At 37.6% G+C, this 26486-nt stretch overlaps 1 protein-coding gene across 1 annotated transcript in view; it reads right to left on the reverse strand.

Annotated features, from left to right (window-relative positions):
* The window catches only part of PIK3C2A (phosphatidylinositol-4-phosphate 3-kinase catalytic subunit type 2 alpha), a 126039-nt gene that overhangs the window by 52722 nt on the left and 46831 nt on the right, over positions 1-26486 (reverse strand). Inside the window, exons 3-8 of the mRNA XM_043582344.1 lie at positions 16575-16678; positions 7237-7394; positions 5007-5127; positions 4172-4283; positions 2703-2782; positions 2507-2570 (exon numbers count right to left, since the gene is read on the reverse strand). Of these exons, the coding sequence (XP_043438279.1) occupies positions 2507-2570; positions 2703-2782; positions 4172-4283; positions 5007-5127; positions 7237-7394; positions 16575-16678 (639 nt within the window). The remainder of the gene's footprint in view (positions 1-2506; positions 2571-2702; positions 2783-4171; positions 4284-5006; positions 5128-7236; positions 7395-16574; positions 16679-26486) is intronic.

Below are 26486 nucleotides of genomic sequence, written 5' to 3' on the forward strand. Positions count from 1 at the left end.
ATTTGAGATGTTAATGAATTAGACATTCATATAAAAATGTCAGGTAAAATATATTTGAATCTGGAGTTCAGGGAAGAGGTTAGTCTGAATGTATAAATTTCAGCCATTAGTATCTGGTAGGGTATTTAAAGACATGAGATTAAGCGAGATCACCTGGAATGTGACCACAAGGGAAAAGAAGAGATCCTAGAACTGAGCCCTATGGTATTCTGATGTTTAGAGGACAGAAAAATAAAGAGACCATAAGCAGAAAGCCACAAGTGAGAGAACAGAGCAAGACACTGGAAGTCAGAGAACCACAAACATGATACACCAAGAGGTCATGAGAGTATTCAAGAGGAAGAAACAGCCACCTCTATTAAACACTATAGAAACAATGAGAAAAATAAAGACCAAGAACTTATTACTGAAACCATGATCATGAAGTCCTGATCTTAGGTGCAGTTTCAGGGAAGTGCTGAGAATGAAAGACTGATTGGAGTGGGTTCATAAAAGAATGGAAAGAGAGGAAGTGGAAGCAGTAAAAATAGATTAACTTTAAGGAGTTTTGCTGCAAGAAGAAAAGAGAAGTGGAGTGGTTGCTACAGGGGGATGTGGACTTTTTGTTTTAAGATGGAAGATATGCCCAGGGCTGTCCTTAAACTCTTATTTTCTGTACCTGCAGTAATTTTCTTGGGGATCTCCTTATGGCTTCAAAATACCAATTATATTCTTATGATTCCCATGTTTACTACCTCCAGGCTGGGCCTCTTCCATTAAAATCCAGATTTATATCCAACTGCCTACTCAACATTGCTATTAAGGTGACTAACAGTCATCACAAAGTCCAAAATTAAGTTCTACATCTTCCATCCAAATCTGCTCCTCTCACAATTTCTTCCTCTCCCGTCCCTTCCTCCCCCTTCCCACTATCTATGGCTAGCAAAACATCTTCCTAATTGATTTGTTTCCATTCTCGCCCCCCTCCCTCACTCTATTCCAGCTAGAAAGACAGATATATCAGGCACACTCCTCCTCCCCTAGACAACCAGATAGCTTCCTCCTCTCCTCCAGTTCTTTACTCAAATTTACCTTCCTAATGAGGTCTCTTCTGAATACAAATGTTGAAATTGCAACATTACCCTCATTTATTTTTCTCTATAGTGCTTACCACCTGATGTAGCATATATTTTGTTAGTTTAATTGTCATCTCATGCAACTAAAGTGTAAACTAAGACTTGGGATTACAGTTTCTTTTGTTCACTACCATAGCCTTAGCACCTACAACAGTGCCTCATGATGAGGAGATATTCTGCAAATATTTACTGAATAAATATGTTTATATGCTGACAAGAATATAATAGTAGCTGGAAATCTGAGAGTCATCCTACACTATTTCTTTTCTTATATCTCATTACCTACCAAAATCTTACCAATTTTATCTCCTAAGTATTGTTAATCAGTTCCCTCCTTTTGCCTTTATCACACTAATTATCTTTCACTTGGACTACTATAAAAAACTTTCCTAAATAATCTCCCTAAAACCAATCCCGCCAGAAGTAAATCTAATTTCCACAGTACGGCCAGAGTAATTTCAGCTCAAGACTCAGAAACAGGTCACTCAACCCATCCTACCCCTTACCCTCAGCTAAAAAGGGCTAGAGCAGGGGTCAGTAAACCTTTTCTGTAAAATAGCAATTAATAAATAGTTTAGGCTTTACAGGATATATAGTATGTGTCTCAACTACTCACCTCTAGTATTAGAACATAAATGCAGTTATAGAAAATATATAAACAAATGGGTGTGGCTGTGTTCCAAAACTTTTTTATTTACAACAGAAAGTAGACTGGATATGGACCTCTAAGCTAGAGGATAGAGTAAAACTCCTTAACATGGATAAGGTGGTAACTTATGTCCGGGTATCTCCAACATCATCTCCCAACCTTCACTTCATACTCTACCCTGTTACAGAAGTGCTTCTAATTCCACATATGTATCACACCTATGTGCTTTTATTCACATGTCCTTCCCAACCATCTTCTTCTAGCTAACCCATACTGTTGACTTGAACTAGGCAACCTCCCTTCTTAGAGGCTTTCCTTGGAAGTCTCAAGTTGGAAGAAGTGCCCTTCTCTGATCTCCCAAAGAATCCAATGCATACCTCTATGCTACACTGAAATTTTGTTTAAATCCATCACTAGTTTTAAGTTCCTGGTAGATGGGGACTAGGTCATCCATTTTCGTAACTCCAGCATCTAGAATATAGTAAACATTCACTTCTTTTTTAAATTGAACTGAAGGTTCCTCTTAGTAATAAAGCTGAAGTGAGGTGAAGTGCTGACTCAAGCAATATTGAAAATTTCTGTTAACAAGTTGGGTCAGAAAACAAGTCATCAAACATCAACATCAAGAATATTGTTTAAATCGTCCTTCTAAAATATTTCATACAATACCACACTAATATTTAAGATAGAACAGAGACAAGAATCCTTAAGTCATCATGCCAAAAGGTGTATTAAGACTTACTTCAGTTTGCAGAGCCAGGTCCACTTGGTGGTGGTAAGAATCTAAAAGTTCGTCAACAGGGTATCTGAAATAAAGAACAGTTACTGTGGCTGAAGGATACTATATACAGAAATGATTGTTTTATTCACCAAAATAATGGTATTCACATCCAAAAGCAAAGTTTGAAAACCTGGAATTAATGCTTTAGATGCCACACCTTGTCATGATCTCCTTATAAGGTTTTTCTATTTGATGCAGATGTTTGTTTAAATCCACCGGTGTTTTATCATCTTCTGCCTAAAAAAAACACATATACACATATGTTTACCAAAAAAATAAAATCCGTTCTTTGGGTTTGTTTTTTGTTTTTTTTGGTTTCTTTTTAGTTTTTATTCATTTATTTTTGAGAGAGAAAGAGAGAGTGTACAAGCAGAAGAGGGACAGAGAGAGATTGGGGGTCAGAGGATCTGAATGAAGGGAGCTCTGTGTGGACAGCAGACAGTCCAATGTGGAGCTCAAACTAACAAACCGTGAGATCATGACCTGAGCTGAAGGCAGACACTTAACCTACTGAGCCACCCAGGTGCTCCTCTTTGGCCTATTACCAAATTAAACATGGTTAAGTGTATGACAAATTCTTGAAACTGCAGTGATTTTTCAGAACAGGTTAAAGTATTTTCAGAATTAAATACTATTTATAACCAATCAGGGAAACAAGTACATCAATATTCTGAAAAATTTGTTTCATAAATAAAAAAACATAAATGCTTTTTAGTCTAGTTTTTGATCTATAGGCAGCTCCCAAAGTAAAAACTACTTCTGTTCTACACAGAAAGAATAGAGAGGTTTAAAACAAAACAAAACACTTTTAAAGATATCTGACAGCCAAATGAAGGTGGGGTAGAATCAGATGGGGAAGAGATCATCTGAATTTCTGCATTATTTTTTCTAATGATAATCAAATTTCCCCCCAACTTAGCCCCAATAAATAAGGTACTGGTCTCTTCTACCATAAGTCTTTACTATGCAAATATTCTCAAGAATATTATTCCTTAAGAAACTGAAAAGAGAAGTTACTAATGATTGCTAAAATGTACTGAATTTTGTGAAACAATTTATTTCACTTGGTTGAAAAACATCAAACACAGGAGAAAAACCTAAGAAAATAAACAAAAAGTAGAAATGACTGCTATTTTTCTATCCAAAGTTCTACCAAATGAAGAGTAATTCTCCTTAAAGATTAAAATTCATCAAATGTTTTTGCTTTAACTTCAAAAGAAAGTACTGCATTTAAAAAAGAGAAGCAGTTTTCATTTGGTGAAAAATAATGTATTTTTCTTCCTTCAAACCACATTTAGTATTCAAAATCTTTCCTCCTTCCTCATTTCCCTTTGACCCTAATGTTTTCATTCTTGTGTAAAATCATTATAAGTCAACTTTTATTTCCTCCACTTTGATTTTCAAATATGCCTCCAGCTTGGAGTAGTAGGCTACCTAAGACTCCATGATTGAAAAGTTACCCCCATTTGTTGAAAACCCTTGTTGTGGATAAAATTAGTTCATCATTCCAATCCATTCACCAGTCCAACCCAGAAATCTTGGAGAATGTACAAATTGCAAATTGGCTAATTAGCAGAATTACTCAGAGTCAACCAAATGCAATTCAGTTATAAGGTACATACTTACTGTTCGGGCCAGATTTTGGCACATTGCACTGAAGGTCAAAAGTTGTAGTTTAATCTCTGTGTCCCATTTCCGGCAGTTCTGAATATGTTCATGACTTCCAAGGCAATGATTACTATTAAAATAGATCAATTATTCATCAATGTTATTCTCAAACTAGAAATTACAGAGGTGAGAGTAAAATATAACTTGTATCTGCATCAGAAATTGAAGAGAATGGTAAAATGTAGAGAGAGTTTTTTAACCAAGTGTGAGCATTTAAATAAAAGAATAATTCTACATGGACAGAGTCACAATAAAGAAGAAAGATGAAGGTAAAAAAGAAAATAAGAGAAATAGGAACAGGGCATTTTTAGTAGCTGAAAGTAATTAAATCTGTAAAATAACTAAACTGTATATGCTAAATTACCTGGTTCAGAAAAAGATTCATACAATGACTATTTCAAGGCAACTAAAAGGAAGTCACAGCTGACCAATGTGTGAAAAGTAATGACCCATGCTACAGAAGGAAAAAATACGTGACTATTGACTCTTAGCAGAAAGTAAAAAAAACTATTAAATTCACTTATCAATGAATTACCTTTTTTTCCCATTTAAGACTATAAGTTTAAGGGCAATACCATGTCTTAATTGTCTCTGAAATCCCTCCACAGTCTTAGATACATACACATCTTAAAACAAAGTATATCTCAATTTAAGTTCATGAATCCAATCAATTCAGTAGGACCCAACCAACATATTTTTGGACTACAAATTTAACTTGAAATTTTTCTAATTTTAACCCCTTAAAAATGGAATTTCCAAAGATGTTGTTCAGTAGTTAAGTAAGTAAACTTACTTTTGTAGCACTTCCTCTTGACCACAAACTTTCAGAACGTAGCTGCCAATATCTACTTGATTCAAGTCATCATGTACCCAGCAAAGGGCTTGCATTATAATGATTTCTACAGTAGAACTCACTGTAAAAGAGGCATCATTTTCATTTTGCTCGTTTAACTCTATACACTTATTCAGAATGTATTTATCATCTAAGAGAACACTATACAATAGAAATATAATGTAGGTCACATATAGAATTTAAAATTTTCTACTAGCCACATTGAAAAAAGTAAAAAGAAACAGGTGAAGCTAATTCCAACATGTTTTATTTAACCTAATAAATCCAAAATATCATTTCAACATAAAACCAGTATTTAAAAATTACTGAGACATCTTATTTCTTTTCAAATTGGTTCTTTGAAATTCACCATGTATTTTATACTTCTAGCATATCTCACTCTATATTAGCCATATTTCAAGTGCTCAATAGCCACATGGGTCTAGGGGTTACTGTATTTGATTAGGGCAGATCTGAAACTAAGAAAGCCACCTCCCTATTACAGACTCCTCCAAAAAGGATGACATTTAGCAGTATCTAGCAAACAATGATTTAAACCAAATCATAAGGAAAAAAAAAAAATCACCATTTTAAATGTTTGATATTTGCTGGTAAATTTTCTAATGTAAAATAAAAATACAGCAAGTAGGAAGTATTCTTCAATTATCGTTCTTGACAAGAGCTATTTACTAAGATTATAACACATTAAAAAATTAAAGTAACCTTTTAAAGTAACCTATTTCTGGGCACCTGGGTGGCTCAGTTGGTTATGTGTCTGACTCTTGATTTCAGCTAGTCATGATCTCACAGTTTATGAGATCAAGACCCGCATCAAGCTCTGTACTTTCAGCTTGGGTTTCTCTCTTCCCCCCACCCTCTCTGTTCCTCCCCGGCTCTCCCTAAATAAATAAACATTAAAAAAATAATAAAGTAACCTATTTCTATACTTAGATCTCTTATGTTCAATTTAGAAGACAGTTATTAAATTCAAACTTCACGAAAATCAACAGCTTGGCAGAAAAAGCCATAAAATATCTAATAATGACTACATTTCTGAACAGTCAAATGTACAGTAACATTTATTATTTGGACACACCTCTACTATAATATGGTTAAGTTTCTTAACAGAGATGTATATTATAAATGTGCACATTTACAAAGAACCAAACTACAGGCATTTCAGACATTTTCTCAAAGTGTAATCATATTTTGAGACATCAAGTCAAAATGTGATACAAATTAAAACATTTGCTATCAATGCTTATTATTCAATCAAGGGGCTTACTGACCTTTTTTTCCTTCAATTTTCATATTAATTCTTACAGCATATGGATTTAAACAATCCCCCAAACCAAAATTTAAAGTATGTTTTATAAGAATAACTCTTCCTTTAGAAACTAAAAGAATGATTATTATAGTTGGCTAACATTTTTGTTTCAGATTTCTATTTTTTCAAAGGGGCTTGAAAAGTACAAAGCTACAAAGAAAAGTATCCAAATATTGGACATATTCCTAATCATAACCATTATAGAAAAAAAATGGCATCATTTGTAAGTCAAAGTGCTACAGAAATATAGGACCTTATTCTACCATTGAAATTCCAGTAAAGCAATATACATCATGAGAAGCAGTAAATTATGACAGAAAAGTTCCTGCAGACTTTAGGATACATTTCTAGAAAGGATATCCACATCAAATCTGGAAGAGAGAGTTAGAACCAAAGGAGAATTATCTTCTCCTTAGAGGAGCTTAACAAGATAACTGGAATTTCAATTTCAGACAGCTCTTTATAAACAAGTATTCTTCTTGCCATAAAATGGAAAGAAAAAAAAAAAGAAGAACTGGACTATAATTAGCCTTTCAATCTCATGCTTTGGGACCTTGGCCACCAGCCACCAATTAACCAAAGTTACTCAGCATTTTTCAGAGAAATATGCAGTAATAGAAGTAATAAAGGTAAACTGTTTTCCCACTAGTCTTAACCAGAAAACCATGCAAACGTATGCCAATTTTTTAAAAAGGATAACTAATGAATATTAACTATTTTACCACACACACACACACACACACACACAAAATTCTTTTAAAGTGTATCTAATGATAACAAGGTCAAGAATAATTCAAACTAACATTTTAAACATTTTCCGCCTAATCAAAGCTAAACAAGATAGCTGGGGAACTACAAACGTACCATCACATGTAAAAGTAACTGGTAGTTGAAATCCTTCAATTTCAATGGAGACCTTCACGCTAGCATTTTCTCCACATATGTTTCTTTGTACTGTAACTGGACTTAACAAATAGCCTGGATTTGTGCAGTGATTGGTATATGGAAAGTTGGTCTTCAATCTGTTCACAAGAAAGAAGAAATTAAATTACTTTTTTTAAAGCTGCATTTGAGAGCCCTAAACACAAGTTTTGCATGCTTACAGCCATTCAATTCAGTGTCTTTGTCCAGTTCCAGAGCAGCTCATGAGAACTGTAATGAATGGACCCCAGTCAAACTCCAAATACTAGCATTTGCCTTTTAGATAAAAGGAATCCAAGAAAAGAGATTAAGTAGTGTCAGGACATCTTTGGTAACATTAATCAACATTAACCAAGCACACACTGGATACATGGCATTTTCTGCTTCAGTTTTTTTTTTTTTATACAGTATAATTACACAAAATGGTTCATTTTTAACGAATCCACTGAGAATATAGGCAATGTAGCCCTCAACCACAATTGCTACAGAGATAAAAAGTTTGTTTTTCTTTTAAAAATCTTTTTTGGGGCACCTGGGTGGTTCAGTCAGTTAAGGGTCCAACTCTTTTTTGTTTGTTTTTCATAAAGAGACAGAGACAGAGCGCAAGCAGTGAAGGACAGAGAGAGTCGGAGACAGAGAATCTGAAGCAGGCTCCAGACTGAGCTGTTGGCACAGAGCCCAAAGCGGGGCTTGAACTCACAAGCCGTGAGATCATGACCTGAGCCAAAGTTGGATGCTCAACAGACTGATCCACCAGACACCCTTAAGTGTCCAACTCTTGATTTCACCTCAGGTCATGATTTCATAGTTCATGAAATCAGCCCTGTGTAGGGCTCCGCACTGACAGCATGGAGCCCACTTGGGATTCTCTCTCTCTCCCTCTCTCTGCCCCTCTCCTGCTCATGCTCCCTTTCTCAAAATAAATGAATAAACTTAAAAAATTTAAAAACTGTTTTAAGGCCTTTTTCCTATATATTTTGGTTGTTAGACAACAATAAAAAAAAAAACATAATTGGTTGTTACAGTGCTATGAGGCCTTTATTCCCTCAAAATGATTTCTAGAACTTAGCATTTGGAATGGCAAGAATTGCCTGTGAAGGTATTCACAGTAACAACATAGCTTAAGTTGAAATAAATTCATGATTATAGTGTATATGGTTGTTCTCCACACAGCACCTCTGTTATCAGAAGACAAAGGAGAATTTGATGCCTTTTTAAAATCTGTAGCCTTCCTTTAACTGACTTTTTTCTGGAGGTTAGAAGACAAGATCCAATTGTATTGTCTGCTTTTCATAGGATTACAAATGGAATGAATGCTGAAGGTGTATTTATTTCTGTAGAGATTAAAATAATCAAGTCATAGAAATAGAATAAAATGGCTTGAGATGACAAAAAAAAAAGGGTCAGGGGAGGCAGCAAGTATATCTGTGCAGCCTCTAGAGCCAGACAACCTGAGTTTAAATCCTGATTGTAACTACTAACTAGGTGTGTGACCATAGGCAAGTTACTGAATATCCTTGTTGCTTCCAGCTTCCAATTCTACAAAATGAGGATACTACCACTACTAACTTCATAGGATTATTGTGAGAATTATGTAACTTTAAGTTTATAAAACACTGAAAGCAGTGCTTAGTAACAGAGGTGATATAAGCATCTTGTCAAATAAATAAGTGAATTAAAAAATCTGTGTTCTGCACTATGGCCCTAAGTGCCAGAAAAGATCCAAAATTAGAAAGAAATGTAATTTAAAAAAAGCAATATAAGCAATAAACTTAAATTGATATTGGAAATGCACCTTTAGATGTCAACACAGTATCTTTAGATGTGTGCTTATTGCCAAGCTTACCTATCTGCAATACAATGTGAAGACCTTCATAGGAGCTTGTCTAAGATTCCTGTTTCTCATTTACTAGGTATTCTCGTTTTCTACAGTATAAAATAGATGCTCTCAGCAAATCATGTAATTAACTAATACATGAAATATTAGAGAATTTTGTCTATATCCAAGTAAGACTTCAATTTTCAGAAATCCTTAAGCATGATGAAAGGACAATCAGAAATTCTAATAATAGCTCAGAAAACAAGAATTTATTAGACAAAATAATGAGAAAAGTTGCATTCAATGAACTTGACTTGGTAGGGGGAACCCTTCATTTCCTTTCCTTAAAATGAGTCTTTTGGATACATGTACACCAATGTTTACAGTAGCATTATCTACAGTAGCAAAATTATGGAAACAGCCCAACTGTCCATGGATTGATGAATGGATAAAGAGATGTATTCCATACAATGGAATATTACTCAGCCATAAAAAAGAATGGAATCTTGCCATTTGCAACGACATGGATGGAGCTAGAAAGTATTATGCTAAGCAAAGTAAGTCAGAGAAAGACAAACACCATATAAGTCCACTCATATGGAATTTAAGAAACAAAACAAATAAGCAAAAGGGGAAAAAAGAGACAGAGGCAAACCACAAAAAAGACTCTTAACTATAGAGAACAAATTGATGGTTACCAGAGGGAGGTGGGTGGATCTGTGTGTTAAATAGGTGATGCCGAGGGGGGGTGCCTGGGTGGCTCAGTCAGTTAAGCGTCTGACTTCAGCTCAGGTCATGATCTCACAGTTCGTGGGTTCAAGCCCCGCATCAGGCTCTGTGCTAACAGCTGACCCTGGAGCCTGCTTCAGATTCTGTGTCTCCCTCTCTCTCTGCCCCTCTCCCATTCACGCTCTTTCTTCTCTCTCTCTCAAAAATAAATAAATGTGAAAACATTTAAAAAAAAAAAAAATAGGTGATGCCGACTCAGCAAATAAAGAGGACACTTGTGATGAGCACCAGCTGATGTATGGAAGTGCTGAATCACTATCCTGTAAACCTGAAACTAGTATTACACTGTATGTTAACTGGAATTTAAACAAAAACTTAAAAAAAAAAAAAGAGTCCACAGGGCACCTGGGTGGCACAGTTGGTTGAGCGTCTGACTTCAGCTCAGGTCATGATCTTATAGTCCGTGAGTTCGAGCCCCGTGTCGGGTTCTGTGCTGACAGCTCAGAGCCTGGAGCCTGTTTCAGATTCTGTGTCACTCTCTCTCTGCCCCTTCCCCGCTCATGCTCTGTCTCTCTTTGTCTCTCAAAAATGAATAAGTATTTATAAATAAATACATAAATACATAAATAAATAAACAAAAGAGTCCTTTTTTTTACACAGCAATGTGAATGCACAGTAAAGCCTTGATTTGCAAGCATAATTCATTCTGGTAATATGTTTGTAATCCAAAGCACTGTATATCAAAGTGAATTTCAAGAACCACTGGTTCAGTTGTGATCATGTGACATTTGGCGTCATCTACTACTCGTACTGCAAGACATCACTCATTTTTCAAGTTAAAAATCTATTAGAAATATTTGCTTGCCTTGTGGAACACTTGTGGAACAAGTTACTTGCAATCCAAGGTTTCACTGTACAGAACATCACACATTTGTACATGTAAAACTGGTTAAAATAGTAAATTTCATTTTACGTATGTTTCATCACAAGAAAAAAAACTTCTTAATGAGTTCTATCTCTGGTTGACAGTATGGAAGATAGTCCAGAGAAAAAAAACAGTAATTCTTTTTTTTAATAATGTTTATTTATTTTGGAGACAGAAAGAGACAGAGCATGAGCAGGGGAGGGGCAAAGAGAGAGGGAGACACAGAATCCGAAGCAAGCTCACAGAGCCCAACGTGGGGTTTGAACTCGTCAACCGCTAGATCATGATCTGAGCCGAAGTCGGACACTCAACCAACTGAGCCACCCAGGCGCCCCAACAGTAATTTTCTTTTTAATGTTTATTTATTTTTTTAGAGAGAGAAAGAGAGAAGGAGGAGAGGAAGGACAGAGAGGGGAGAACAGAGAGGGTCCAAAGAGGGCTCTCCGCTGACAGCAACGAGCCCCATGGCTCGAACTCACAAACCATGAGATCCTGACGGGAGCCAAAGTCAGGTGCTTAACTGACTGAGTCACCCAGGCGCCTCAGTATTTTTTTTTCTATAAAATTGACATTCTTCTATTCTTATGGTTTTGTTTGCTTTATCAAAATTGGGGAAAAACTAAGATGGTAATAGATTCCTTAAAGTTGGGTTTTTTTTTGTTGTTCTGTTTGTGACTACACTTTTAAACATACAAAAGCAAATTAATAAATTTATAACTGCTGAATAAATTACTCAATATAATAGACCATATAAGGTATTTTTATGGACACTCTAAACCATATATTATAGCTTGATATTCTTGAGTAATTACCTAGAACGATTATTTTTTTAAGCTCTGATTTTCCACTAATATTGCCACTTCCCTGTTACCATGAAAGAAATGTCTTCGTTTGCTTGTTTAATGTGGCGCTACAGTTCAGGAAATTTAGATGTTTAGGGTTTATTTTCTTACTGTGTGCCCAATCAAGCTGATGTTAGGTACGGACAGAGCCAAATTGTGTAAACTCAGGCAGGAAGAGACAAAAATGAGGGTTTTAAAAGACAAAAATAAAAAATAGGACTTTTAATTGAATAAACACTACTTTAAGGGCACCTGGGTAGCTCAGTCAGTTAAGTGTCAGACTCTTGATTTTGGCTCAGGTCATGATCTCACAGTTCAGGAGTTTGAGCCCCAAGCTGGGCTCTGCTCTGACAGCACTGAGCCTACTGGAGATTCTCTCTCTCCCTCTCTCTCTGCCCCTCCCCTGCTTGCACTCTCTCTTTCTTAAAATAAGCAAACTTAAAAAAAAAAAAAGGAATAGACACTACTTTATAGGAAAGGAAAATCAGCATTGTTTAGAATAAAATTATCTAAATGCAGAGGTAAAGTCCTCGAAAATACACAGGGAGTCCTTGGGATCGAGACACTATTGTAGGATACAAATACTAGATCTGAAATATATAGGGAAAAAAGGAACCAGCAGGCTACTTAGAATGACAAGTGTGAAGTGTAGCTTCTCATCCTATCATGCTAGGAAACCACAAATGAAGCGGCAAAACCTTTGGTATCTAAAATTCTAATAACTTTCTCTAGAACTATGTAACTAGCAGATACAGCAAGCTTTGTCAACTATGATAAGTGGGAAAAGGAAAGAAAACAGGAAATAAAAACCAGAAAAATGTAGTAATAATAAAATGTGCTGAATCACAGCATTGTAATACTTTAAAAGAGATTCTTTTTTTTTTAATGTTTATTTATTTATTTTGAGAGAACACGCGAGCAGGGAAGGGGCAAAGAGAGGGAGAGAGACAATCCCAAGCAGACCCTGAGCTGCCAGTGCAGAGCCCCATGTGGGGCTTGACCTCATGAACCACTGAAATCATGAGCTGAGCTGAAACCAAGAGTTGGACACTTCACTGACTGAGCCAACCACATACCCCTGAAAGAGTGTTTTGTTTTTTTCTGGGGTTTTTTGTTTTGTTTTGTTTTTGTTTTTGTTTTGAGAGAGAGAGAGAGAAAGAGAGAAAGACAGACAGAGTGTGAGCAGGTGAGGGGCAGAGAGAGAGGAAGACACAGATTCTGAAGCAGGCTCCAGGCTCTGAGCCGTCAGCATAGAGCCCAACACGGCAGGGCTTGAACTCACAAACCGAGAGATCATGACCTAAGCCAAAGTCAGACACTCAACCAATTGAGACACCAGGTCATGAGACCCAGGCACCCCTAAAAAAGATTCTTGACATCACTAGTCCAACTCTCTGATTTCGGAGAAGAAAAAAAAAGGCTTAGAATTGGCAATGTACCGGAGTCTGTTATACAAGTAATCTTAACTGTAAACAAGTATCATCTTGACAAATCTTTCACAGCTAAGTTAAAATGATTAAATGAATCATTTTAGGGGCGCCTGGGTGGCTCAGTCAGTTAAGCGTCCGACTTCAGCTCAGGTCACGATCTCGCAGTCCGTGAGTTCGAGCCCCGCGTCGGGCTCTGGGCTGATGGCTCAGAGCCTGGAGCCTGCTTCTGATTCTGTGTCTCCCTCTCTCTCTGCCCCTCCCCTGTTCATGCTCTGTCTCTCTCTGTCTCAAAAATATAAATAAATAAATAAATAAATAAATAAATAAATAAATAAATAAATAAATAAATAAATCATTTTAGATTTCAAAAAGTAAGGAGTTAGCTATCTAAGAGCATAAATACTTGTTTAAAAATTCCAGTGCAGTAATGACCATACTAAAAAAATTAAGAGCCATTAATTTCTTCAAGGGACATCCCCTGACCCCAACCTCCAAAGTCACAGGGAAAGAAGAGAGAAGCTTAGAATAAGGCTTCAAAAACACGTCTGCTTCTGGGTGTCTGGGTAACTTAATCAGTTGAGCGTCTGACTTGATTTCAGCTCAGGTCATGATCTCACCGTTCATGAGCTTGAGCCCCACACTGGGTTCTGCGCTGGCAGTACACAGCCTGCATGGGATTCTCTCTCTCCCTCTCTGTCCCTCCCTCTCTCTGTCCCTCCCTTGCTTGCTTGCTCTCTCTCAAAATAAACAAACTTTGAGGGAAAAAAAGAAAAAGATATAGAAAAGAAACACCTCTCCTTCTGGAGCAACTAGGTGGCTCAGTCAGGTGAGTGTCCACTGTGGACCCAGGGTCATAAGATTGAGCCCTGTGTCAGGATCTGCGCTGAGCGGGAGCCTGTTTAAGATTACCTCTCTCTCTCCCTCTACCCTTCTCCCCAACTCTTGTGCTCTCTCTTTCTCTAAAATAAACAGAAAACAAAAACACCTCTGCTTCTTACTTCTCTGAAATACTTGCTGTAATCACACACTTACTAATGGAAACGAAATTATAAAAAGAAGTCATTCTCTTTTTAGTTCATCTGGGGTTTCATATTACATAAGCCATCTCTGTGTGTGTGTGTGTGTGTGTACACATATGCGTGTGTATAAACAAAAATAATCATTTTAGCTGAGTAGCAGAGTCTGTGTAAATAACTCTAAGATTTAAATGGGGGAAAAAGTTAAATTTCAGCCTAATTTCTCAACCTGCAAAGTTTAAATGTAATTGTCACTCAAAACAATCTAACAGAAAGCATTACAGGGCTTGTTTCGGGAGAAAACTAAAGGAACTAGATAAACACATAACAGATTACTTCCAAATGATTATGGTAAAAGATTATTTCCAAATTATTAACCACACACACATATGGTATAATGACATGAAGGCATAGACAATTTCTAATACATGTAATTTGCATACTAATGTATGCACCCAAATGTCCATTTTAAATACCTACTGAAAGAAAGGATTTTAAAAATCCAGTTAAGAGTAAACTTTGCAGGTAATAAAAGTGGCTGTATTGGTATTTTTCTTCTTTTTTTCCCCTAAAGTATTCTAAAGAAAAGAAATGCTGGTTAAAAGGTAACAAAGGTAGAATTTTAATAAAATATTACCAATGGTATAGAAAATCTAGTTAATAAGTCCCTTAAACATTAAAATGATGTATATACTCAAAAATGATCTGGGAACCCCAAACTTTGCTTTACTTAAATCAGACCACACTGGGGAAAATACTGAATTTATAGTAAATCCCTCCGTGGTGATCCACTTTCCCTTCTTCTGATAACAGATCTCAACCCCTTGGCCAGAATGTTTGTTGTTCCACTCTCTCTTTCCATAAGATTTTTCTATCTGGTGCTGGCTGACAGGACTCCCTTTCCTCTCTGATATCAAGACCATTAGAATATGAAGGTGAAGCTATCAGTGGCTATATCCCCCTGCCTTCAAAACTCCATCTGCAGTAGAAGAAAATGAAGCCAACATACATGGAGGAAGGGCAGCAAGAAGGATAGGATGAAAATGGAAAGGAGAGTCCAAAGGGCAGGGGTTATCAATTAAAGTGTGTGAATTCCTAGATCTTGCTGTCATTGAGTTCTGCCACATCATTCCTCTTTCTGCTATATGGGTTTGCAAATCAATACATAACCTTTTTTTTTAAGTTTATTTATTTTGAGAGACAGAGAGAGTGAGCAGGGGAGGGGCAGAGAGAGAGAGGGAGAGAGAGAATCCCAAGCAGGCTCCCACACTGCCAGTGCAGAGCCTGATGCAGGGCTCAATCGTGAGATCATGACCTCAACCGACACCAAGAGTCGGATACTCAACAAACTAAGACACCCAGAGGCCCCAATACATAACCTTTCTTGATTTAAGCTAGTTTAAGATGGATTTCTAGCACTCACAACATAAGTTCTGACTAATACAGTGATATAACAGAAAGAAAATAAACTGAATCAGAGGCAAAGGAGACCTGACTCTGCTACTGTCTGAGTAAATTTTGGTAGGTAACTTCTCTGAGCCTGTTTCTTCATCTATAAGAACTACTGGCTATATTTAAGATTAAAAGCATATTTTAGAAATGCATTTTTCGGGGCGCCTGGGTAGCTCAGTTGGTTAAACGTCCAACTTCAGGGGCGCCTGGGTGGCGCAGTCGGTTAAACGTCCGACTTCAGCCAGGTCACAATCTCGCGGTCCGTGAGTTCGAGCCCCGCGTCGGGCTCTGGGCAGATGGCTCAGAGCCTGGAGCCTGTTTCCGATACTGTGTCTCCCTCTCTCTCTGCCCCTCCCCATTCATGCTCTGTCTCTCTCTGTCCCAAAAATAAATAAACGTTGAAAAAAAAAAAAATTAAAAAAAAAAAAAAAAAAAAAAAAAAACGTCCAACTTCAGCTCAGATTATGATCTCCTGGTTGGTAAGTTCGAGCCATCAGGTTCTGTGCTGACAGCTCAGAGCCTAGAGCCTGCTTCGGATTCTGTGTCTCCCTCTCTTTTTGCCCCTCCCCTGCTCACGCACGCATGCGCACTCTCTCTAGATAAACATTTAAAAAATGCATTTTTCTAACCTTCAGGAAAATACGTGTTCCCCTAATCTTGACCGTTATAATAGCATCTCTTAAACAGGAAGGGCAGTATTTTGAATGCTAGAAAGTTTTCAGGGTATTAAGTCTCCCTAAAAAACAAAAACAGGTATTTTCTGAGTGTACCAAAGCTTATATATGTTTAAGCCATATTTTCACTGGTTGATAGAATCAGAAGTCCTCCATCTGAACTCATTTTTTCTTCTAAATACTTACAAACCTAAGAGGTAAGGATATAGGTTCAACTGTAGTCGGTGTTAATGTGCCAATTAGTGGTCTTGAAATTTCAGCCACAGGGAGAAAATAATTAACTTTTTTTTTTTAATTTTAGAATGATTAGTATTAAGCTTGTTTTCAAGTTAACTTTTTAAAAGCAAGTATTTAATTTTAAAAAATCTTTAATTTATAAAGAAAAATTCCTTACTTTGTAATGGATTGACAAAAAGCAGCTACTTCTTCATTCTGTACTTCAATTTCTTGTAGAAGAGAACTTCCAGTTGACAAACTAGTGGTCCCACTTGGGTCTTTCTGTAATCAAAAAAATGTTTTTATTTCAAAAGTAAAAGATCCCCAGATGTTAAGTAGCACCACAGCATAAACACATTTTTACAAAAGTGTGTACAAAGACATGGAGGGAAATATAAATCGTATCAGTAACAAAGTTTTTAAATTATAGATTTCTGTCTTTGTAAAAGTAATACCAGCTAAGCCTTGAAGTTCACTGGTCTTACTTGCTCCAAAGTAGAAATAGGCTGTACTTTGTAATGGTCAGTAAGAATAGAATGCTAAAGATATTTCCAATCAAAATCTTCCTGACATAAATGCTTCAGCAAGACTAAATGATTTAAAGGATTACCCTCTGTTTTAAAAAAGTAAAGAGATCAAACCCATTTGGGACTCCTCTAGTTACCAGGAATTCTATATATTCAACTGTGGCCCCAAATTCCAAGAAAGCAGCTAGTTCTTTACGTAAGAGAATGACTTTTAGGAGTTAGCGAGCATCTTCCATGTTAGTAAATTTATGCAAACATCATGATAGCCCTTCAAAAGGTAAGTTTGTCTGACCTAACTTTGTGTGCAATATTTTAATGAGATAAATTCACCACCCAAGCACAGCCAAACAGCATTTCCTTTAAAATTAAGTTAATTGAAATTAACTAAATTAAAATCGGAACATTTTCAATTTGAAATTAGTGAATGAAAATACAGTGCATACATTTCAAGAATTGTAATGAACTTCAATGACCATGGCAAGATCTTGTCAGAAAAATTACTGAAAATTTAGGGTAACAATTCCTTAATGAATTTCCTTCTTTTACAAGGTGTCAGAGCCCTTTCTGCTAGAATGTGAATTGAACATTTAAGGGGAAAAACAAAACAAAACAAGCCTTGAGTTCTAGAAAATCACAACTAAAAATAACACAACTCATGGGAAAAACAGAGTTAAGGCAAACTATTCAAAATCAGTGTAACTTTGTAATCAAAGCCTTAACTAACATAACAAGTCCTTATCGAAATATCTGCACAATTAAATCTCCACTTGAATCTGCACCTAGCATTATGGTCTTCGATCCTTTGAAGCCTGAAACCCTGGAACTCCTGCTCCTTCATTTGTGATATGGATCTTTTTTTTTTAAGTTTATTTTTATTTATTTTGAGAAAGATAGAGCAAAGTGGGGCGGAGCAGAGAGAGAGGGACACAATACCAAGCAGTCTCCGCGCTCTGTCAGCACAAAGCCCAGCCCGATGCAGGGCTCGAACTCACCAACTGTGAGATCATGTCCTGAGCTGAAATCAAGAGTTGAATGCTTAATGGACTGAACCACCCAGGTGTCCCTGTGATATGGGTTCTTGAGGGCATTTGCTTCTATTCAAGACCAATTTCAGTGGAGTTAAAAATATAATCTAAGATGTAGATGTTTTCAGGTAAGTTCATAATGCAAAGAGAAATGAATTCACAGCTTCTTTTCTGTAGTTACAGCTTCACCAGACAGTTTAACACTTGTGGAATATGGAACCGTTCTTGAAGCCATTCCTTCAACCACCATTTTCACTGAAAGATAATGCTTCTACAGGATTTTCAGTTTTTTCCTTAATATTTTCTCATATTACTAAGGCTTTCTCTTTAATTGTGAGAAAGTTTGTTCTTGATTGTTATAAAACGTTACCATGTTGGAAAAGATTATGTTTGAACTAATGCCACCTCTCCAATTTACCATCAAACTCATATTTACCAATTACATAAGCTAATTTGTGTTATAGAGACAAGCACTGTAACATAAACCAATTAGCTTGAATCATATCTTGTTCCTATAAAACACAAGCTGAACTATCCTGCCTCTGAATCTGTTTTAGTCTTCAATGGCTGCCCTCACAATCCAAGTCAAAATCTATTATTTTCTTAAGGCCCAACAAAATGCTACTTCATCTACCGTGCCCTTTATGATTATTCAGCATGAAACAATTCCCCCCATCTTATCAGTTCTAAGTACTTAGTCTGAACCAAATACCGTATCATCACATCCTGTTTGATATTCGTCCTAATGTGGAAAGAAAGCCCTTTGAAGACAAAAATCTGATTTTATTGAATGTTGTATTTTTACAGAACTTTATATCCAGTTCAGAAGGCACTCAACCATTGGTTCAATTTGGGAAAGGAAGAGTTATTTTTTTTAAAGTACAGTTTCTGTTTTATAAGACTTCTGTGGGTGGATGGTGGCGATGGCTGTACAACAAAATGTGAATGGATTTAATACCACTGAACTGTACACCTAGAAATGTTTAAGATGGTATTTTGGTTAAATGCATTTTACCAACAACAAAAAAATCTATCAATTACTGAGCATTTACTACACGTCAAGTTCTGCTATAAGAAATTTACAAGTATGTATGTATTTTTTTAAGTTTATTTATCATTTATCTTGAGAGAGAGAGACAGAGACAGAGAGAGAGAGGAGGGGCAGAGAGACAGGGAGAGAGAGAATCCCAAGCAGGCTCTGCACTGTCAGCGCAGAGCCTGACACAGGGCTATATGTATTATTTATTTCCCACAAATCTCTAGTAGGTGGGTAATATTATTATCCCCATTTTACAGATTAAAACATGAGACACAGAGAAATTAATTAACACAAGTCAGAGAACTAATATAATCATAGTATTTCAAACCAGGCAGCCTAGCTTCAGAATCATATGCTTAATCACTCTGCCCTTCTACCTCTCAAAAAAGTCTCCCTAAAAAAACTTAAAAACAAAATGATAGGGGTACGTGGGTGGCTCAGTCATTTAAGCATCCAACTCTGGATTTAGTTTGAGTTCGAGCCCTGCATCAGGCTCCACATTGACAGTGTGGAGCCTGCTTGGGATTCTCTCTCTTTCCCTTTCTCTCTGCCCCTCCCCTGCTGGTGTTCCTTTTCTTTCTCCTTCAAAATAAATAAACTTAAAAAAAGGAGAGAAGGAGTTAAAATGGCATAGTAAGAGGACTCTGAGCATGTCTCATCACTTGAACACAGCTAGACCAACATCAAACCATTTTGAACACCTAGGAAATTGATCTGAGGATTAACAGAACAATATGCATAATTTGGGAGAGAGTACCTGAAGGTATGTGGTGTGGAGAGGTGAATTGGGGGAGAGAAGAGCACCCATGCCACAGAGGGGAACAGGCCCTTTTTGCAGAGAGGACGTGGGGAGCGAGGGGGAGACTGAGCAGCATGCCAGAGTCATGCAAGAAATGCACTCCCCCAGGAGCACCTGGGTGGTTCTGTTGGTTAAGTTTGACTTTGGCTCAGGTCATGATGTCCCGGTTCGTGGGTTCGAGCCCCACTTTGGGCTCTGTGTTGACAGCTCAGAGCCTGGAGCCTACTTTGAATTCTGTGTCTCCCTCTCTCTCTGCCCTTCCCCTGCCTACACTCTGTCTGTCTGTCTGTCTCTCCTCCAAAAATAAACATTAAAAAAAAAAATTTTTAAAGAAATGCACTCCCCCTGAAAGTAGCTAGAAAGAAAGCATGAAAAATACACAGGGGACTGCATAAGAAAACCATTCCCCAAAACCACTGACAGGGGAAAAGGAAAGGGTCTCAATACCACCAGCTTTTAAAAACAGCAGAGTGTGGGGCGCCTGGGTGGCGCAGTCGGTTAAGCGTCCGACTTCAGCCAGGTCACGATCTCGCGGTCCGGGAGTTCGAGCCCCGCATCGGGCTCTGGGCTGATGGCTCGGAGCCTGGAGCCTGTTTCCGATTCTGTGTCTCCCTCTCTCTCTGCCCCTCCCCCGTTCATGCTCTGTCTCTCTCTGTCCCAAAAATAAATAAACGTTGAAAAAAAAATTAAAAAAAAAAAAAAAACAGCAGAGTGTAAAATCTAAAGTTTGGAGGTCAGCACCTGGTGGTGATCAGGTGAGGAAGCCAGGAGACGGAAGCAGTCTGAGGATCCCCTGGGTGGCACAGGGAGAAGCAGTTTCCCTGTCTGGAGTACATCTCGTAGAGGCAATACAGACTCTCTGTGGGGCAAAGACCCTGCAGGCACCAAAGAGCTTCCCTGTTCACCTGTATAGGAACAAGGACAGCTAGCAGCAAAGGGCAGCAAAACCTGGCTCCAGCTGTGTGTTGCAAGATATACCATAAACTCTGAGCTGCTGAGTGACTGCATGAACATTTTCTGGGACAAAACTGCACCATCCACGGCAAGGCAAAATCCTCCCCCAGAGTATCAGTGCAGGACAGAGCCACAGGGGTCTCTGAAGTGTGGGGTTATGAAACACAGGCATGCCTGACAGGTGGACAGCTTGGACACAAACGGGGAAGGCGCGGAGCTGACAGAAGCAAGGGACACAAGAGAGGTAACTGACTGCATGTCTGTGATGGCATGAAATTCCCACTCTGGAGACTAGAGAGCGGGGAGAAACCATTTTTACCATTAGCACACCAATACTGATAGACGCCAGTGAGTTAAACAGTGCCACCAAGTGGAGAATGGAACTGTTGCACCAAGCCCCGCCACCTGTGCCTTCCAGGTACATCCCCACTAGGGCAAGTTGACCTGAAATTTAGAGCAACAGGCCCTCCTCCAGAAGACTAGTACAAATCACCTCCACACCTAGAACTACTGATCGCAGAGTGCTACAAAGTTTCAGCTCTAGGGGAAACTGTATATAAATTCATTTGGGTTTTTCTTGTTTGTTCATTTGTTCATTTTGTGTGTGTGTGTCTATTCTTAGATACAGAAGCAGCAAATTTTTTATTTGATTTTATTTTTTATTTTAATTACAATTTTTTTCTTTTTCCTTTTTTTCTATCAAGCTCCTCTTAAGCAGACCAAAGCACACCTAGGATCTAGCTTCCTTTATTTAATTTTTTTTTTAATTTTTATTTTATTATTTTTTCTTCCTTCAAAATGCAAAGACAGAAGAATTCACCCCAAAAGAAAGAACAGGAAGAAATGACAGCCAGGGATTTAATCGATAAAGATATAACATGTCTTAGAATTTAAAACAGCAATTATAAGGATTCTAGCTGGGCTTGAAAAAAAGCACAGAAGACACTAGAGAATCCCTTACTGCAGAGATAAAAGAGCTAAAATCTAGTCAGGCCAAAATTAAAAATGCTATAACCAAAATGCAAACCCAAACAGATGCCATGGCAGTGAGGATGGACGAGGCAGAGGAGTAAATTAGTGATGTAGAAGATAAAATTATGAGAAATTATGAGGCTGAAAAGAAGAGTGAAACAAAGGTAACAGTTCATGAAGGTATACTTAAGGGAACTCAGTGACTTATTAAAATGAAATAACATTCCTTTTATTGGAGTCCCAGATTTATAGAGACAGAAAAAGGGGCAAAAGGTTTATGTGAGCAAATTATAGCTGAAAACTTCCCTAATCTGGGGAAAGACACAGACGTCAAAGAAGCACAGAAAACTCTCATTAAATTAAACAAAAGCCAGCCAACACGAAGGTATATCACAGACAAGGAAAGAATCCTGAAAGTAGCAAGGGAAAAAAAAGTTCTTAACCTACAAGGGAAAACAGATCAGGTTCACAAACAGATCTGTCCACAGAAACTCAGTAGGCCAGATGGGAGTGACAGGATATCCACATTCAATACACTGAATGGGAAAAATATACAGCCAAGAATACTCTATGCAGCAAGGCCACTATTGAGAATAGAAAAGGGGGTGGGGGGATAGAATAAGAGGGGTGCCTGGGTGGCTCAGTCTGTTGAGCATCCAACTTTGGCTCAGGTCTTGATTTCACGGTTTATGAGTTCAAGCCCCGCATCCAATTCTGTGCTGACATGACTGCTCTGAGCCTGGAGCCTGCTTCAGATTCTGTGACTTCCTCTCTCGCTGCCCCTCCCCCACTTGTGCTCTCTCTCACTCTTTCAAAAAAAATGGATAAACATTAAAAAAAGAGAGAGAGAGAAAGAGAAATAAAGAGTTTCCCAGACAAAAACTAAAGGAGTTTTGACCACTAAACCAGCCCTGCAAGCAATATTAAGGGGGATTCTTTGAGTGGGGGTGGAGAAGACCAAAAGCAACAAAGACTGGAAGAGCATCACCAGAAACACCAACTTTACAGGTAACACAGTGGTACTAAACTTGTATCTTTCAATAATCACCCTGAATGTAAATGGACATGGGGTAACAGAATGAATAAAAAGACAACACCCATCTATATGCTGCCTACAAGGGACTCATTTTAGACCTAAAGCCATTGGCAGATTGAAAATGAAAGGATGGAGAAACATCTATCATGCTAATGAATGCCAAAAAAAAAAAAAAAAAAAGTCAGAGGAACCATATTTGTATCAGACAAACTAGATTTACAATTTTTTTTAGTCTTTATTTATTTTTGAGAGAGAGATAGGGTACAAATGGGGAAGGAACAGAGAGAGAGAGGGAGACACAAATCCGAAGCAGGCTCCAGGCTCTGAGCTGTCAGCACAGAACCTAATGCGGGGCTCGAACCCACAGACCATGAGATCATGACCTGAGCTGAAGTCAGATGCTCAACCAACTGAGCCACCCAGGGGCCCCTAGACAAAACAGATTTTAAACCAAAGACTGTAAAAAGAGACGGTGAAGAATTAAATCATAATTAAGGGGTCTATCCGTCAAGAAGATCTAACAATTGTAAATATTTATGGCCCCAACTTGGAAGCACCCAAATATATTAATCAAATAACAACAAACATAAAGAAACTCATTGAAATAATACAATAATAGTAGGTGACTATACCCCACTCACAACAATGGAAATTTCATCTAAGCTGAAAATCAACAAAGAAACAATGGCTTTGAAGGACACACTGGAGCAGATGGACTTAACAGGTATTCAGAACATTCCATCCTAAAGCAGCAGAATAACCATGCTTTTCAAGGGCACACATAACATTCTCCAAAATAGATCACATACTGGATCACAAATTGGCCTTCAACAAGTAAAAAAAAAAAAGAGTGAGATCATACCATGCATATTTTCAGATCACAACACTATGAAACTTGCAATCAACCACAAGAAAAAAATTTGGAAAGACCACAAATACGTGGAGGTTACAGAACATTCTACTAAAGAATGAATGGATTAACCAGGAAATTAAAGAGGAAATTAAAAAGTACATGGAAGCAAATGAAAATGAAAACACGAGGGGTGCCTAGATGGCTCAGTTAGTTGAGCATCTGACTGTTGATTTTAGCTCAGGTCATGATCACATGGTTTTGAGTTCAAGCCCCACGTCAGGCTCTGTGCTGACAGCATGGAGCCTGCTTGGGATTCTCTCTCCCTTGCCCTCTCTCTCTGCCCCTCCCCTGCTCACTCGCTCTCTCTCAAAATAAATAAACATTAAAAATTGTTTTAATTTAAAAAAAAAAAAAGAGAGAGAAAATGACAACAAGACAATCCAAAACCTTTGGGATGCAGCAAAGTCAGTCCTAAGAGGGAAGTATATTGCAATACAGGCTACATCAAGAAGCACAAAAGGTCTCAAACACATTACCTAACCTGACACTTAAAAGAGCTACAAAAGGAACAACAAAGACTAAAGCCAGCAGCAGAAGAAAAATAATAAAGACTAGAGCAGAAGTAAATGATATAGAAACAAACAAAAAACACAGAACAGATCAATCAAACTAAGAGCTGGTTCTTTCAAAGAATTAATAAAATTGATAAACTCTTAGCCAGATGTATCAAAAATGACCCAAAAAAATAAAATCAGGAATGAAAGGGGAGAGATCACAACCAACACCACAGAATACAATTATAAGAGATTATGAAAAATTATATGTAAACAAACTGTGCAACCAGGAAGAAATGGATAAATTCCTAGAAACATACAAACTACCAACACTGAAACAGGAATAAATAGAAAATTTGAACACACCATAACAAGCAAAGAAATTGGAGGTGCGTGGGTGGCTCAGTTGGTTTAGCGTCTGACTTCAGCTCATGTCATGATCTCACAGTTCATGAGTTCGAGTCCCACGTTGGGGTCTGTGCTGACAGCCTAGAGCCTGGAGCCTGGTTCAGATTCTGTGTCTGCCTCTCTCTCTGTCCCTCTCCCACTCACTCTCTGTCTCTCAAAAAGGAATAAAAGTTTTAAAAAAATGTTTTTTAATAAAAACAAACATTATGAGCAATTATATGCCAATAAAATGGGCAGTCTGGAAGAAATGGACAAATTCCTAGAAACATATACACTACCAAAACTGAAACGGGAAGAAATAGAAAATTAGAACAGACCCATAACCATTAAGGAAATTGAATTAGTAATAAAAAATCTCCCAAAAACCAAGAGTCCAGGGCCAGATGACTCTCCAGGGGAATTCTACCAAACATTCAAAGAAGAGTTAACACCTATTCTCTTGAAGGTGTTCCAAAAAATAGAAATGGAAGCAAAATTTCCAAACTCTTTCTATGAAGCCAGCATTACCTTGATTCCAAAACCAGACAGAGACCCCACTAAAAAGGAGAACTAGGGACCAATTTCCCTGATGAACATGGATGCAAAAATCCTCAACAAGATATTAGCCAACTGACTCCAACAATACATTAAAAAAATTATTCACCACAACCAAGTAGGATTTATACCTGGGATGCAGGACTGGTTCAATATCCGCAAAACAATTAACGTGATTCATCACATCAATAAAAGAAAGGACAAGAACCATATGATCCTCTCAATAGATGCAGAGAAAGCATTTGACAAAATACAGCATCCTTTCATGATAAAAACCCTTAAGAGAGTAGAGATAGAAGGAGCATACCTCGAGATCATAAAAGCCATATATGAACGACCCAACGTTAACATCATCCTCAATGGGGAAAAACTGAGAGCTTTCCCCCTAAGGTCAGGAACAAGACAGGGATGTCCACTCTCGCCACCATTATTCAACATAGTATTGGCAGTCTTAGCCTCGGCAATCAGACAACACAAAGAAATAAAAGGCATCCAAATCGGCCAGGAGGAGATCAAACTTTCACTCTTCGTAGATGACGTGATACTCTATATGGAAAACCAAAAAGATTCCACCAAAAAACTGCTAGAATTGATTCATGAATTCAGCAAGTTGCAGGACATAAAATCAACGCACAGAAATCGGTTGCATTCCTATACACCAACAATGAAGCGACAGAAAGAGAAATCAAGGAATCGATCCCATTTACAGTTGCACAAAACACTGTAAAATACCTAGGAATAAATCTAACCAAAGAGGTGAAAAATCTATACACTGAAAACTATAGAAAGCTTATGAAAGAAACTCAAGAAGACACAAAAAAATGGAAAAAAATTCCATGCTCCTGGATAGGAAGAACAAATATTGTTAAAATGTTGATACTACCCAAAGCAATCTACATATTCAATGCAATCCCAATCAAAATAACACCAGCATTCTTCACAGAGCTAGAACAAATAATCCTAAAATTTGTATGGAACCAGAAAAGACCCCGGACAGCCAAAGCAATCTTGAAAAAGAAAACCAAAGCAGGAGGCATCACAATCCCAGACTTCAAGCTATACTACAAAGCTGTAATCATCAGGACAGTATGGAACTGGCACAAGAACAGACACTCAGATCAATGGAACAGAATAGAGAACCTGGAAATGGACCCACAAACGTATGGCCAACTAATCTTTGACAAAGCAGGAAAGAATATCCAATGGAATAAAGACAGTCTCTTCAGCAAGTGGTGCTGGGAAAACTGGACAACGACATGCAGAAGAATGAATCCGGACCACTTTCTTACACCAGACACAAAAATAAACTCAAAATGGATGAAAGACCTAAATGTAACACAGGAAGCCATCAAAATCCTCGAGGAGAAAGCAGGCAAAAACCTCTTTGAT

Source organism: Prionailurus bengalensis, chromosome D1, assembly GCF_016509475.1.
Source record: "Prionailurus bengalensis isolate Pbe53 chromosome D1, Fcat_Pben_1.1_paternal_pri, whole genome shotgun sequence".
NCBI classification, from domain to species: Eukaryota; Metazoa; Chordata; class Mammalia; order Carnivora; family Felidae; genus Prionailurus; species Prionailurus bengalensis.